This window comes from Carettochelys insculpta, chromosome 1, assembly GCF_033958435.1.
Source record: "Carettochelys insculpta isolate YL-2023 chromosome 1, ASM3395843v1, whole genome shotgun sequence".
Classification (NCBI taxonomy): Eukaryota; Metazoa; Chordata; order Testudines; family Carettochelyidae; genus Carettochelys; species Carettochelys insculpta.
Window position 1 is genome coordinate 376,233,891 of NC_134137.1, and position 13,770 is coordinate 376,247,660.

General features: G+C 45.9%; 1 protein-coding gene across 3 annotated transcripts in view; it reads left to right on the plus strand.

The window, feature by feature from the left end:
• The window catches only part of AHCYL2 (adenosylhomocysteinase like 2), a 183,925-nt gene that overhangs the window by 121,396 nt on the left and 48,759 nt on the right, over positions 1–13,770 (plus strand). For 2 of the 3 annotated variants that reach the window (XM_074975817.1, XM_074975826.1), the window contains exon 2: positions 13,225–13,333. In XM_074975817.1, coding sequence (XP_074831918.1) covers positions 13,225–13,333 — 109 coding nt within the window. Of the gene's footprint in view, positions 1–6,683; positions 6,757–13,224; positions 13,334–13,770 lie in introns of those variants that run through there. The other variant, XM_074975835.1, reaches the window with a different exon arrangement.

A 13,770-nucleotide genomic window follows, 5' to 3' on the forward strand; every position in this document is an offset into this window, starting at 1 on the left:
AATGTTCGTGCACCGACCTTGGTTTGCAAGTGTGTATTTTACCCTAGTGCAAAAGCATGGCGGTGCTATCTGAAGAGCTCTAACTCCTTCCCAGATTGCTACTCAGGTTTTACAACCTCGCATCTTTCTGTGTGAACAGTTGAGTCTTATCAGCCCTTCTAAAGAAAGCCTTTGGTTTGTTTGGTCTGAACTTTGCTAGGCTTCTGGAATAATTAAGTATTAATTAGTCTTGCTAAAGATTTTGCTAGTCACTAAAAGTTTTCCAGTAACTATTAACTATCATTTTCTCCCCCCCTGCCTGCTGGCTTTCTGTAGAGTGAAGTTCTCTACTGTACTTTACCCCCAACTTATCTTGTATTTTGTGTCACACTATCAGGAAATAGTTATTACTTTTGAAGATCAGGATTGCTAAAACTTTTCGTAACAGGTTCCCCTAATTTGAAACTTTAGAAACGTCTATTTTATAATGATGCATCTATCTTGAAATAAGAATTCATTTTTATGAATTAAATTTTAGTGTGGTCATTTATAATTTCTAGGTCTCCAGGCAAAGAAATAAGTGCTGTAATTATACTGGGGTCTTTCCCGTGCTAGCAAAAAATAAATTTAAAAGTGGCAGTTGCTGGCAGGCTCTAACAGTTTCTCTTTGCAAGCTGGATGTGTATTTTTCTGGAAAAAAAATTTTTTTAATGAGTTTGTACTCCAAAACCCCATCTACAACAGCTTGTCATTGCTTTAACATCCATGTTTAATCAGTCTGAATGCTACTAAACCCAGATATAATATGGTTTGCCAAGCTAATGTGCATGCTACAAGTAAAAGATGTCTTGATCTGCAGCACTCAGATCTTGGTTTGGATCTTTATTCCAAACCCACTACACCTCTTTTAACACTTACTGGCTATGTCTACACTAGTCAAAAACTTCAAAATGGCCATGCAAATGAATGCCATTGCAGATGGGAATAAGGGGACTTCGAAGTAGGTGAGGTCCTTTCAAAAAGGAGCACCATCTGGAAGAGCCACGTGGTGGCGAGCCACATCGATTTCGAAGTGCCGCGGCCACCTGCATGCTAATGAGGCGCTGAATATGTATTTCAGCGCTTCATTAGTAAACTTGGAAATGGCCATTTGCATGGCCATTTCGAAGTTTTTGACTAGTGTAGAGACGGCCTTAGGGTGTTAAGACTGTGAGTTCAAGTATTACAAAAAAAATAGGTCCCACATTTTAACTAATCTTTAACTGATTTAATTAAACCTATGTTTAGTTCAGGCCATATCGTAAAACCAGCTTGAGATAGTTTGGCTCTACAGCAACCAAGCTTAAGGTCCAACATGCATTTCACTGCATTGGAGTAATCACTTGCAACACAGCAGCCCCCTGTTGTGTAGCACAATTCAGGAATCCCCACACTACATTTTGAAGTTCTACAGGGCTGAAGAATAAAGCAGGCATATGGTTAAAATATGATGGAGGTGAATGAACCCATCATTAACGACATTAGGGAATTACTGTGACCCTCAGCAGCGTAGAAATTTCCATGAAGCTGGGATCTGGACTGTGCATAGATATCATAGGTAAGGCTAAGATTTTTGTCATGGATATTTATAGTAAAAGTCATGGTCATGGGCTTTGTGTCCATGACTTTTACTATAAATATCTGTGACAAAATGGGGAGCTGCAGAAGCCACACACCACCCCTGGAGGTTGGACAGCAGAGGGGGCTCTAGCTTGCTACTCGGGGGTTGGATTTGCAGGCTGTGGCTTGGAGCTGCCTGTGCTGGCTGAGAGCTGTGGCTCTCAGGAGCCCCCACTGCTTGCAGCAGTCGGGTCCTGCAGGGTACCCCACACAAGCCACTGCAGGCAGCAAAGGGACTCTGCAGCTCCCAGCCCTGGGCGACCTGGCCATCCCGGTCCCAGCTCTGGCCCTCCCAGGGTGGCTGGGCTGCCGCCAGGGCCCCAGGTAGGAGCACCTCAGCCCCAGGCTTCCCTGAGTGTCTGGGAAGCTGTGTCCTGTGCCTACGTTACTGTTCGCCTGTGCTGGGGCTGTCCTGCTACCTTGGGAGAGCTGGGGATGGGCCTGCACCTGTTCGGCTGCCCAGGGAGGGGGACTGGGGCCACAACAAAGGCTGTCTAGCCATCTAGCCACCAGGCCCTGTGGCTGGCCATGAAGAGTGGGCCCAGAGTACCCCCTGGAACGGGGAACTAAGGGCTAAGGAGCAATAACCTGGGGTAGGAGCTGGGCTTGGTGGTGGCAGATGAGGCAGGGACTCGGGCAGAAGAGGCAGGTCTGGGACCTTCCTTGTCTTCACCCACTGCCCATGCTCAGTGCAGTGGCAATGCTGGTTAGGCACTAGGAACACCCAGGCAAGTGGATTCTTTCTGGAGACTTCCATTGTTCCATGGTAATAGCTTGGAGCGCACAGCGTGAACTGGTTCCACTTGTCGTGTTAAATCGTCTCGTTCTTTCTCGTCCTTTCTAACCAAGACCTGTAATTTTGGATAACCCAGGCTTGGCCCCAGATGCACAGACCTTCTCTGGTAAACCGTGTAAATGCGAATTTTATATTTTTTTTCATTTCACCATCAAATGGATGTGCTTTTGGGGGAGATGTATCCTGCTTTGATGGCCCAACAGGTGTTTTCCTCTATAATGTCTGTGTTCTTACGATTTTATGCTGTAGAAGACAAAGCCCTCTGTCCCTCTGCTTTTATGGTTGCTATGGTGGAAACACTAATATAGACCAGGGACTATCAGGCGACAGCATTTTTACATGTGTTACACAAGCCGGCCTTGAGAGGTACATGAACAGAGTGAGAAAATCCCAGCCTCTGCTTGTATCAGAGAGGTAACTGTGCTAGTCTGTATCCGCAAAAACGAGAAGTCGTGTGGCATCTTATGACTAACAGATTTATTGGAGCATAATCTTTTGTGGGAAAAGACCCACTTTGTCTTTACCCACAAAAGCTTATGCTCCAATAAGTCTGTTAGTCTATAAAGTGCCATAGTATCTGCCTGGAATCTTGTGTCCGTTCGCCCTTCCGACAGTGGAACTGCATCGGTTTGGCAGTGATGAGAGTGAAGAAGCCTGACAGTGGCCGTCGGGGGAAGGGATTTCCAGCCATCAAAGCGTGAATGTTCTACTGGTCTGCTGGGACCTATTTGGGCAGGAGGCAGTCTGAGCAAGCCACAGTGTGAGAATGGAGCTTGTCTGACATACACCACGATTCAGTCCCTCCTCTTGTTGCTGATGTCCAGGAAGTGTGAGAACCAAGTTCAACCTCTGCCCTGGGTCTTCCGTGAAGTGGTGGAATACACTCAATCTCATGATGGAGTTTGTACTATTCTAGGCAGTTGTGTAATGTTTGATTTGCCCCCTCAAAAGCTGGGGCCATGGCTGGGGAAAAGGATAAGGGACCCAAGGCTGCGGGTCATAGCTGGGAGTGGGTCTGGAGCCAGGGCTGTGTCTGGGATAGGGCAGAAGGATAGTCACAGCTAGGCCCCTGGCAAATAGAGCTGCGGCTGGGGATATGGGCAGGTGCACGCGGGGCCAGGTGCCGGTGCTACAGCTCGGCACAGGAGCAGGGTCATAGCAGCAACCGCACTGCAGCGAGGCCTGGTAGCCGGGCCTGCAGTCAGGTACAACTCTACTTCCAGCCTTGCCTGCAGCTTCAGCCCTGGACCAGGACCAGAGCCACGGGGCAGGGAGCAGGCTGGCGTGGGCCCTGCTGTACTCCCTGTGTGGGTCTCCACGCTCCTTCCTAGGGGACCGGTTCCTGCACTTCGGGGACCTCTGCTCAAGGATGAATGCCTATGGCCTCCCAGACTGCAAAGGACCTGGCAACTGCGAGACAGCTGGATAATGTGATACATTATTATGAAAAGTGCAAATTTAGCTTCAGAAATACAAAGGGTTAAAATGTATGTGTTAATCCGTGGAGTTAGGCTCCATGTGACATTTTCACTGCGGGCTGGAATCTTAAAACACTTAAAGCTTCAGCATAGGCCTTGGCTCCACAAGTAGCGTTGTCAGGACTACACGTTCATTTCAGGCATGAGAAAGTTTGGCGCACGCACATAGCTCCCTCTTCAAAAGGATGTGCGATCCATAGTCTCTTGCACATCGCTGAAGGAGGCAGGGTTAGAAGTTAGTGGAGGCAACTTTTACGTTTTACACTCATTTCATACAAGACAGCTCTTGTCAATAAGCAAAGAGTGAGTTTGTCACAGTCTGACCTCCTTCACATTGCACTGTTAACAGCACTTCTGTCTTTGAAGCACAGATGATGCAAAACCATGTTCTTTAGCTGTGGTACAGTGTTCGACCCTCATAGGACTGCAGTCGTTAATCACATCAAGGAACAAACACGCTCGTACTTTTTTTTGCCTGGCAAGATAGTTGTTGTTGGTAGGTTATATAGACTGTTAAGCTTTGTTATCTTACGCCAACCTTACACTATGGACCGGGGAACATTGAATGAAAATGTGCAATTTCAGCTACATTAATTACATAGCTAATGTTGATGTACTTTAATTGGGCTTCTGCTCCATTTCTGCTAAGGAGGCTTCACAAGAGCCTGCACTCATGTCGACTTTCCTTACTTGTAATGGGGGGAAAGGAGTACCATGGTCTGGCGGGCACCCTGTAAATTTGATTTTCCACATCCCAGCTAGGTGTCCTAAATTGAACTCCAGAAGACCGACTGTGGCAGAGTCAATCTGCCCTGTAGTATAGATGTGCTCTCAGGCGCTCTCTCTGCTGGGGAAAAAATGTTTTTTACAGTGCAAGAACTGCTGCAGTTAGTTTTCTTGATGTAAAATCTGAGTGGAGAGGAGGCACAGATAACTGAGTTCACTCTATTTAATGGAGGTCAACTTTATATCCTCCACTTATGGTTTATGTTGAATAGGTATGTCAAGGTAAAAAAAATCTGTCTCTCCTTGGGTTTTATATTAAGATAGTAAAAACACGCTTTGGTCAGAGTGAGCCAGAGATGCAGCAGTGATATTAATCCCAATGTCCTGGCAAATTTCCAGGTGCAATAATTATTTTGTGCCTCTCAAATCCCCTGTGCATTTTCAGTTGAATTACAGCCTCTTTCTTGACTTTTGTCATAAGCTGTGGGGTGGTGGTGTGGGGTACTGTAGCTGTAACTTTTCATTCCAGAATGACAGTATCCAACGTTCAGCAGGGAACGAAACTGACGCTTGTGCACCTAAATTTCATAGTGGCAGAGTGCTGTTTAATGCTTAAAGCAAAAGATGAGGCATTAGGATTCTTTTCCCATCTTTGCTGAAGATCATCTTTGTGAGACAAGGTCCTATTTGTTTCCTCATTTATAGAATGGGGATTCCATATTTCCATACCTCCCAGGTTGCTGTGATTCTTACTGTTTGCGTTTTGAGATCCTCGATGAAATGTGCTTTAGAGGAGCAAAATTCCATTACTGGAACTCAGGGACGTGTTTGGTGATAACATGGGGTTAGCAGAAGGTGGAAAACTAGCTGCATTTTGCCTTACTTGTTTAATAAACTTTGCCATTAACTAATCCAATTATGTACTATGACTTTCCTTGTATAAAATATTCCGGACAAACACACTAAAGTTGTGTGTAGCCAATAGCCTTGAGCACATCCAGAAGGGACAAAACTGTTCTAGGAACATGTCAGAGTCAGCCAGCTGTGGAATGAGGATCATCTGATCCATTAAGTAAGAAAATAAAATCTCTTTCGTTTGAAGTCTGCTATTAGAAATGAGGTAATCCCTGTTTAGCAAATGTGTAACAAAGCCATGCCCCCTGTACTACACAAGTGTGAGTGCTCTTTGCCAGTGCCTTTCTGTGCCTCTCTTGTCCCTTCCCTGCATTGGGGGTTATCTGTAACATGGTGACAGAGGCAGCGCCCAGCGATGTAGCCAGGTTCACACTGGTGCTTTACAGCGCTGTAATTTGCTGCGCTTGGGAAGGGGGAGGTGTTTTTTCACACCCCATGAGCCAGGAAGCTACATGGTGTAAAGTGCTCATGTAATTTTGGCCACAGTCTTGTCATTACCCCGAGCGACCCCGTGTTCTGAGAGAGCTTGACCCTTCCAAGGACAGAGAGCTCTGTGCCTGCTCCCATGTGGGGTGGGCATTGTTAGAAAAACATTTTCCAACCCAACAAGTGCCTGCATTGTTTTAGTTGTCCATTAGTTAATTTTGTTCTAATGTGGCTCTGTTAATGTAATCATCTGACATTGGGAAAGGGGGTATGGGGCGGGGGAGCCCAAGTTAAAAAGAGTCTAATTAGCAAGTTAATTATAGCCAGCAAGAAAAATGTGCCGGTTATATAAACAAGTGATTGTTATGCACACACAAGTCAGGCCATGTTAGAAACTGCTGCTAATGGGTTAGAGGTCAGGGAACATTGTAACTCAGTGTAAAACAATAAAGGCAAAGTGCTGGGACTTGTTTGTGAGATGCTAGCAGAAATGCCTCATTAAATTTTGGGGTTCTTCCCTGCCAAATGGGCCATTGGAGAGGGAGCTGGAAACCCAGGCAAGTGTCGCCCTTTCCTTACCTACCCCCACCCCTACCCCACACGCACAAAAAAAAGAGACTTGAAACCAGAGCAGACAGGATTTCTGATGCTGAAGGTATAAATGAATGATCAGCAACTCCCCTGGACTGAAAAGATTGCAGAAAGGCTGTAGCTGATAGCGCTATGCTGAACAAGAAGAAATACCATGTGAATGGCGATTCAGGGACTAAAGCCCAGGTGAGGGCAACCGTTAGGTACGGTACTGTAGACTTTCTAGAGCAAAGTACAATTGTTTTGTCTTTTTCCCCAGTCACTTACTTTTGGTATCGACTAAGCCCCGGCATCTGGTGCAAATGAAGCATAGTCTCCAGAGAATGCATCTTTGTCCATCTCCTATCAGGAACAGGGATTTTAGTGCCACTGCTTTGAGTTGAACTCATTATTTTAGAGCCTTTCTGTTTCTCTTCAGACCTTGCCAGGCTGTGGGAAGGTACACCGGGAATCTGGAGCAAGGGGGTTGTATGGGGCACACCAGCATGTGAAAACCAGAGCTTCCTGGTGGCCATGCATGTTCTTGAGTTCTGTAAATTGGTGCAGAGCTGGTCTAAGATGGGGACTCCTGGGCAGCATCCTTGGGAAGAGAGGAGCTGTATCTAAACACACCTGCATTTAGAAATCATTAACCCTTGTGGGTCTGGCATGAGTTCCAGCCTGTATCGTTCTTTTCTGCTGGCAGTCTGTATGGATGTTTAAAAGCAATGTATATCTAACTACAGATGGTCAAAGAGGGTCTGATTCTTAAATACAAGTGTTTGTGGGTTTTAAGGGTTGCAGAATTTATCACCTGAGAAATAACTCTCCTGGAAAATTGATTGTTACCTTGACAGAGACTTTTATTTCTTGGGATGAACAAGATCTACCTGTAATCAGTATCCTTGCTTGTGTTGGTCTCAAATAGCAAGGGAGAAACTTGATTACAGTTTATGGCGGTAGCTTGTCTCAGGTGCAGCAGGAAAACAGCTCTTTCTGGTGGTAGCATGGTGATGTGGAGAGAAGCTGTGAATTAATAGCCTTTTAAACAAGTATTTTTGTCCAACAGTTAATGAAATTAAAAATCTCACTTGTATTTCTAGGTAGAGCATGCCTCTGTTGCAGATATTCCAATTCTAAACTGCAGTCCTGATCTAGAAATTATCTCTCTCAAAAAATTGTATATATACCCACACTCCCACACAAAATAATTGTGTGTATCATCATCATATTCTGTGTATACATATAGGTAACAAATACCTCCATAGTTACTGAGCTGGTTACAGTAAATGTCCTATAGAAAATAAATTACAGTTATTGGCCTACAGAGGACTGTGAATAAAAGTGGAAGGCTATAGTTTCATCAGAGGGACATAGTGAAATTCTACACCCATTAAAACAAAACTGAGGTGTTGGCAGAAAGGTGTATCATTATTATATAGAGTACTGCTGTAGATTTGACATGTAAATGCCAAGTTCTGGGGTTCAATACCCTGTTGTAGTCGTTCACTCTTGGCTTGAGTTGGCATTCCTGTAGTTAGAGCTGAGACACGGTAGTAACATGACCTGGGTTCTAGTTCTGCATAACTTAGTCATTGCTTGACTCTGGGGACTTGATGAGGTCACTTGCATTCTTGTGTTACTTTAGAACAAGTGCTTCAAAATACTGTAATATTTTTGTACTTTTTATAGTATTTGCATTGAAAATCATTTAACAAATGACACAGGGGATTATTAACAGGTTGACTTTGTTCTGAATTGTGCAATAAGAATTCATCCTTGTTAGCAGCCCTCCAGCGTATCTGACTTTTCTCAGAGCATCGTTTTCTGCCAGTAATCTAATGGTGGTGAAGTTCTTCTAGCCACTGAGGGATCTGTTTAAAGGAAAAGAGCATCCTAGCAGGAAAACAACATTCGTAGAAAAGGACATATATAAACCAGCTAGGTACCTGGCACTGCCTGGGTTCTTGAGTTGATTCTCGTTTTGTGGAAAGTGAAATGAAAATGGCCATGCTTCATTGAAATCATTGCCCTGGGAAGGGGCTGGGGAATGAGGGGCTCGGTATGCACCTGTGCCCTCAGTATGCAGGCTGCACCGGGGAGAATGGACTACCTCAGTCCTCTCACTGCAGGAGCTTGGGGCCAGGTAAGAAGCATCTCTCCAGGGCTGCTATAGCTCCAGCAGGCACAGGCGAGGGAGAGGTGCACCTCTCCTGCCTGGGGCGGGTCCAGGTTCATCTGCCCCTGTTGTTCCCTAGACAAAGTAAAGAGTGCAGCAACCTGTGCGCTTTCTCGACTCCCTGACAAAGGAAAACAAACAGCAATGCTCCCGTGTGAATGGGGCTGGGGGATGTTCAGTCTCTCTGCCCTCCCTAATTCCAGCTTGAGCAGGTTCAGGTTTGTCTGTCCCAGGTGATCCCCAGCCAGGGTGAGGAATGTAGCAAACTGTGCACTTTCCCTTTGCTTCCTGACCAAGGAACACAGTTGGAATATGACTTGAAGGTGAGGGGAACCTTCAGTCCCCTCTGCACAGGGCACATGTGGGTAGGAGGCTCAGGGCTGTGCCAGTCTCAAATGCTCAAGAGGCATCTCTAGCCAACCTCTTTCTCCTGCTCAGTGATTCTGGCTCTTTTCTCTACGGTTTTATGAGAGACAATCCCATTCCAGGCATATCCCATGGTCCTGGCACAACCAAATCCTTGCCTTGCTTTAGGTTATGGTAGGAGGAGGCTGCATACCAAATTTGGTGGTCCTAGCTCTTACCAGTTAGGAGCAGTTCTTGGAAAACAGACAGACTGACTCACAGATGGACAAACTCTTTCAAACATATAGTAGAAGATGTGCATGGAATCTGTGTCACAAGGAGCAGAGCTGTTTGGAGGCTGGATGTGCACACTGATTCTCACCTCACTTTGAGTAACTGCTTGCCTTTTTCAGTGTGTCTGGTGTTTGCTAACTTTTGTTGTTGTTTGGGTATTCTAGTGTTCCTGCAATACCATGTTCAGGTTTATCAGAGGAAAAATCTGGGTTGCTGTCTCAAACTTCCTTACAAGTCTTCCAGAGCTATGACTGCATTAGAATAATGTTTTTAGCCTCAAGGACCTGCTAGAGTTTCAGAATAGTTCTTTGCATCCCTGCTGGTAACCTGAGGTATTAGTAATCAGGCTCCAAGTTATGACCATGTTGTAGTGAAGTGGTCTGATGTGATCTAATCAGTATCCCTACTAAATTGGACAGAGGAGCCACTGTTAGTTATGCAAAGCTCCCTCCTGGCACTTGCTAATGCAACCAGGGAGAGATTGGGATTGTAAATTGAGCACCCCCTTGTGACAATAGAGCACATTGCTGTGTTAGCTACTATGGTTTAACATGAGTTGCTCCCAAGAAAAAATCAAGTCCTACACAGTTAGGAGAAATCCTTAAACAAAACCAACTACTTAAATGTCCTCAGGGACTAATAATCACAATGGCCTTAAAATGTTTTGAAGGCGTAAATGCTTAGCCCTTCCTGGGCCAGATCCTTGGGTGCAGATTGATTCCAGTGAAATGAGTGGAGCTTGCCAGTTTATACCAGAGAAGACTCTGACCCATTATTCTTAATTTTCAAGTGAAAAATTATTTCCAGGTTGAATGAGAGAGCTCTAACATGTTAGTACACCGAAAACCCAACAACTTTGCAGCAATGGTAAAAATTAGCTAGCATAAAGTATCAGATGCTGGAAGTGAGTTCATCTGTGACTAATAGACATGTGCTCTGAAATGTTTGCTAAATGGCGGCACGCGAACCGTGGTTAGAGTAGGGAAGCAGACTGCCTAGTATCTATTATTGATGCTGCCGCTGACTCGCTGTGTAATGTTGCATGAGTCAGATGAAGTCTTAGTTTTAGTTTCTCCATTTGTTAAAACGAGACTCTACCACCTCAGATGTCAGTCACTGCAGTGCCTTGTGATCAGTGGGTGAAAGTTTGCTAGAGAAGTGTATTTAGAAAATGAGGAGTTCAGTCACTTTTGTGTTTCTCTGAATGAACTGAACTTCTATTTAATAAAGAACCTTTGAAAGTTAAAATATGTCCTTTTTATAGAGGTGTAAAGGGTCTGGGATTGGCAGAGGGTGATGGAGCTTTCACTGGTATCTTTTCAATAAAAAAATTCTGATCCTGTTTGGTAGCTGTTACTGTGCAACATCTGTTTGGCATATATGGAACACGGTTTCAGGCAGTCCCTATTAGGCAAATAGATGCATCACCATTATATTTGGCCCTCTTCCTGTCCGTTTCAGCCAAGGTCCAGGAAGGAATAACACATGGGACTGGGTGAAATAAGACCTCCTCATCTCCCACCCCTCCGATGCGTTAAGAGATGAGAACATCCATGATGGGGTTGAAGCTCAGTGGCAGAGGAGGGCAATGAGCCTTCTCTGTAAGTAAGGTTGCTCAGGGTGGTTTTGTTATGAACAGTGTCTATATAAAAATGATACCACCTTAGCAGCAATGTCTTCTGCATGCTTTCAGAATAGATCTGCTGACTTTGAACTAAAAATGTTTTTTTGATTTCTGGTTGCTTGGCAGGGTCAGCTTTCCTATGCACCACAGTGGAATTATTTTCCTTCTTTCAGTCAGTTGTATGTAAACCCATTGAAACTAATGGGGTTGCGTAGGAGTATCCAAGAGCGTAATAGGTGTGTCTACACTAGGAACTAACTTTGAAGTTAGGCACTGCCTCAAAGTAGCCAGCAGAGAGTCTACATACATTTTCCCTTACTTTGAAGTTAACTTTGAAGTCCTTACTCCATTCCCGGTGAGTGTAGATGCTCAAATTCGAAGTTGCTTGCTTTGACATTGTACTTTGAAGTAAGCAACTTCAAAGTTATTTTTGTAGTGTAGACACAGCCAATATGTCCTGTAGGATTTTGATTATTCATGGTGATTCCTGATATCAGAAGAACTCAGCTTTGAGCCTCAGACCCCAGACTGCCTGCAGGGCTGCCAGTTACCACTTCCTTCCCATCATTTTGCTAGTGAAACAAGCGCATCTAATCCCTGGGAGAGGGTGAATACAGAGCTCCACCACCATAATGTGTTTACATAAGTTGAACCTCCCTGGTCCAGCATGGGCAGGACCTGACTGGTCCCAAACAAGAGAATTTGCTGAACCAGGGAAAGTCACCTACAGTGGGCCCCCAAGCTGGCGGCAGGCACCCTGCCTCACCCCCCTACAAACACACAGTGGGCTGTTTGCCCATCTGCTGAGGGAGGCTGCCAGACTCTTGCCCAGGCTTGTGCTTCCATGGGGCTCTGGCCCTAGCTCCATGCTGCAGCTGGGGCTCAGGCCCTGGTCCTTTGATGCTCCCAATGTGGCTGCTGGGGGACTCCAGCTCTGGCCCCAGTCCCAACACCATGCTGCTTCCCACAGGGCTGCGGGGGGATGCTGGCTCTGGCCCACATCCCATGTTGCCCCCTGCCTGAGTGTTGGGGGACTTTGGCCCCCACCCCACTCTGCCCCCCCCGGGGGGTCTTAGGGGACACTGGCTATGGCCCCACATTGCCCCCTGTGGAGTTGCTGGGAGACACCGGCTCCGGCCTTGGCCCCACACTGCCCCCAGCGGGGTTGCTGAGGCTGTTGCCCCAGTGCTGGCTGGCCCTCCTGCCCTTAGTCTTCCAGACTCTCCCAGAGAGTGCCAGTTTCAGAAGGTTCATCCTGTACTATAGTCCCTGCTGTTGCTTTGCTTGTAAACAGAATATTAGCTTCAGTCTCCCAGGCAAATTCCAAGTTAAAGAGTTACAGTTTTCCACATTTGTACAGATGTGTCAACTCTCCCAGCAGTCAAGAGGCAGGGTGTTTCTCCATGTGGTCATGCTCCAGAATTACGACAGCCACATCTTCTGTGGCAAACCTTAACTGATCCATTGAATGAGGTGTTGCTGTTAGGGTTGCTTTATTTCTGCCTCTGGTATTGCAGATCTGGTTGATAGCACCTCATGCTCTCCATCAGGCCTGCTGATGGGGACACAAAGGGGACAAATGCTCCCAGGCGCAGCATTTCAAAGGTGCCTGGACCTCCTCCAGCTGCCACCGCTGCCAAAGTAGCAGTGTGTGAAGCTCCAAGCCCGTTTGAATGGCCACGGCAGACCTGCTGCACATGGCTGTGGGGAGAGGCACTGTGATCTGGTTAGTGCTGCTGTGCCCTGTCCGTTCTGCCCTTTGTCCCACCCCTTCCAGGCACAGAGCTGGGTCCTCCTCTCACCGTGGTACCTCTCATCAGTACTGCTCTCCATATTTCTTCTCAGGCCTGTGATTGATTAAATAATCCTCATTTCAATTCTGCAGACTTGTAAAGGGGCCTCATTATGATTAATATCCTGCATTATTTTAAATTTTAGCAAAACACACGGTACTGGAGCACAAATGTCCTTATTCTTCTAACTAGGGTGCCTGCTGCTAAAAGTGGTTGAAGCATGAGCTTTTGGTGTTTGTGGAGGAGAAATGGATTGACACCTTGGGTGCTAAGATTGGCCCAAATTAACACCCCCATCATATAATAGAAACGGCTCCTCTGTCTCCACTGAAATTAGCCCCATCTCCAATGTAAGCTTTGAGGCTGTTAGGATTAGCTTATTTTGTCAGATGATTTTTTTTATGTATATATGACACGTAACTGGGGTTCTTTCTTAACAGATCCAGTTTGCTGACCAAAAGCAAGAATTTAACAAGCGCCCAACAAAGATTGGTCGCCGTTCTCTGTCCCGTTCGATCTCTCAATCATCTACAGATAGCTACAGCTCAGGTAGGTACTGCTGCTGGCTCCCTCATGTCCATGTGCATCTTTAAGCTGCAAGAGCTCTTTCATCTGTTTGCCTTTCATCGCTGGGCCTTCGCCTGCAGCTTGGGGATCTCATAGATTCTCCCTCTTACTTCTGGGAGGTTTAGGAAAGGGAGTAGAGAGAGGGTGTGTTGCTCTTTTCCTGTCTCTATTACAGTTGCCAGTTGGATGCTAGACTAAATGGATTTCTTATGCGGAGTCTGGCCCTGCCAAATTCACAGCCATGGAAAATATGTAACAAACTGTGAAGTCTGGTCTGCCCCTGCAAAATCTGGCCAAGTGTGCTTTATCTGTATACTGTATAGATTTCTCACAGGAGACCCATATATCTTGCATATGGGGCCCTGGTCCAAAAGGGAGTTACAAGGTTAATTTAGGGCAGGGGTGGGGTTGAGAGTGTT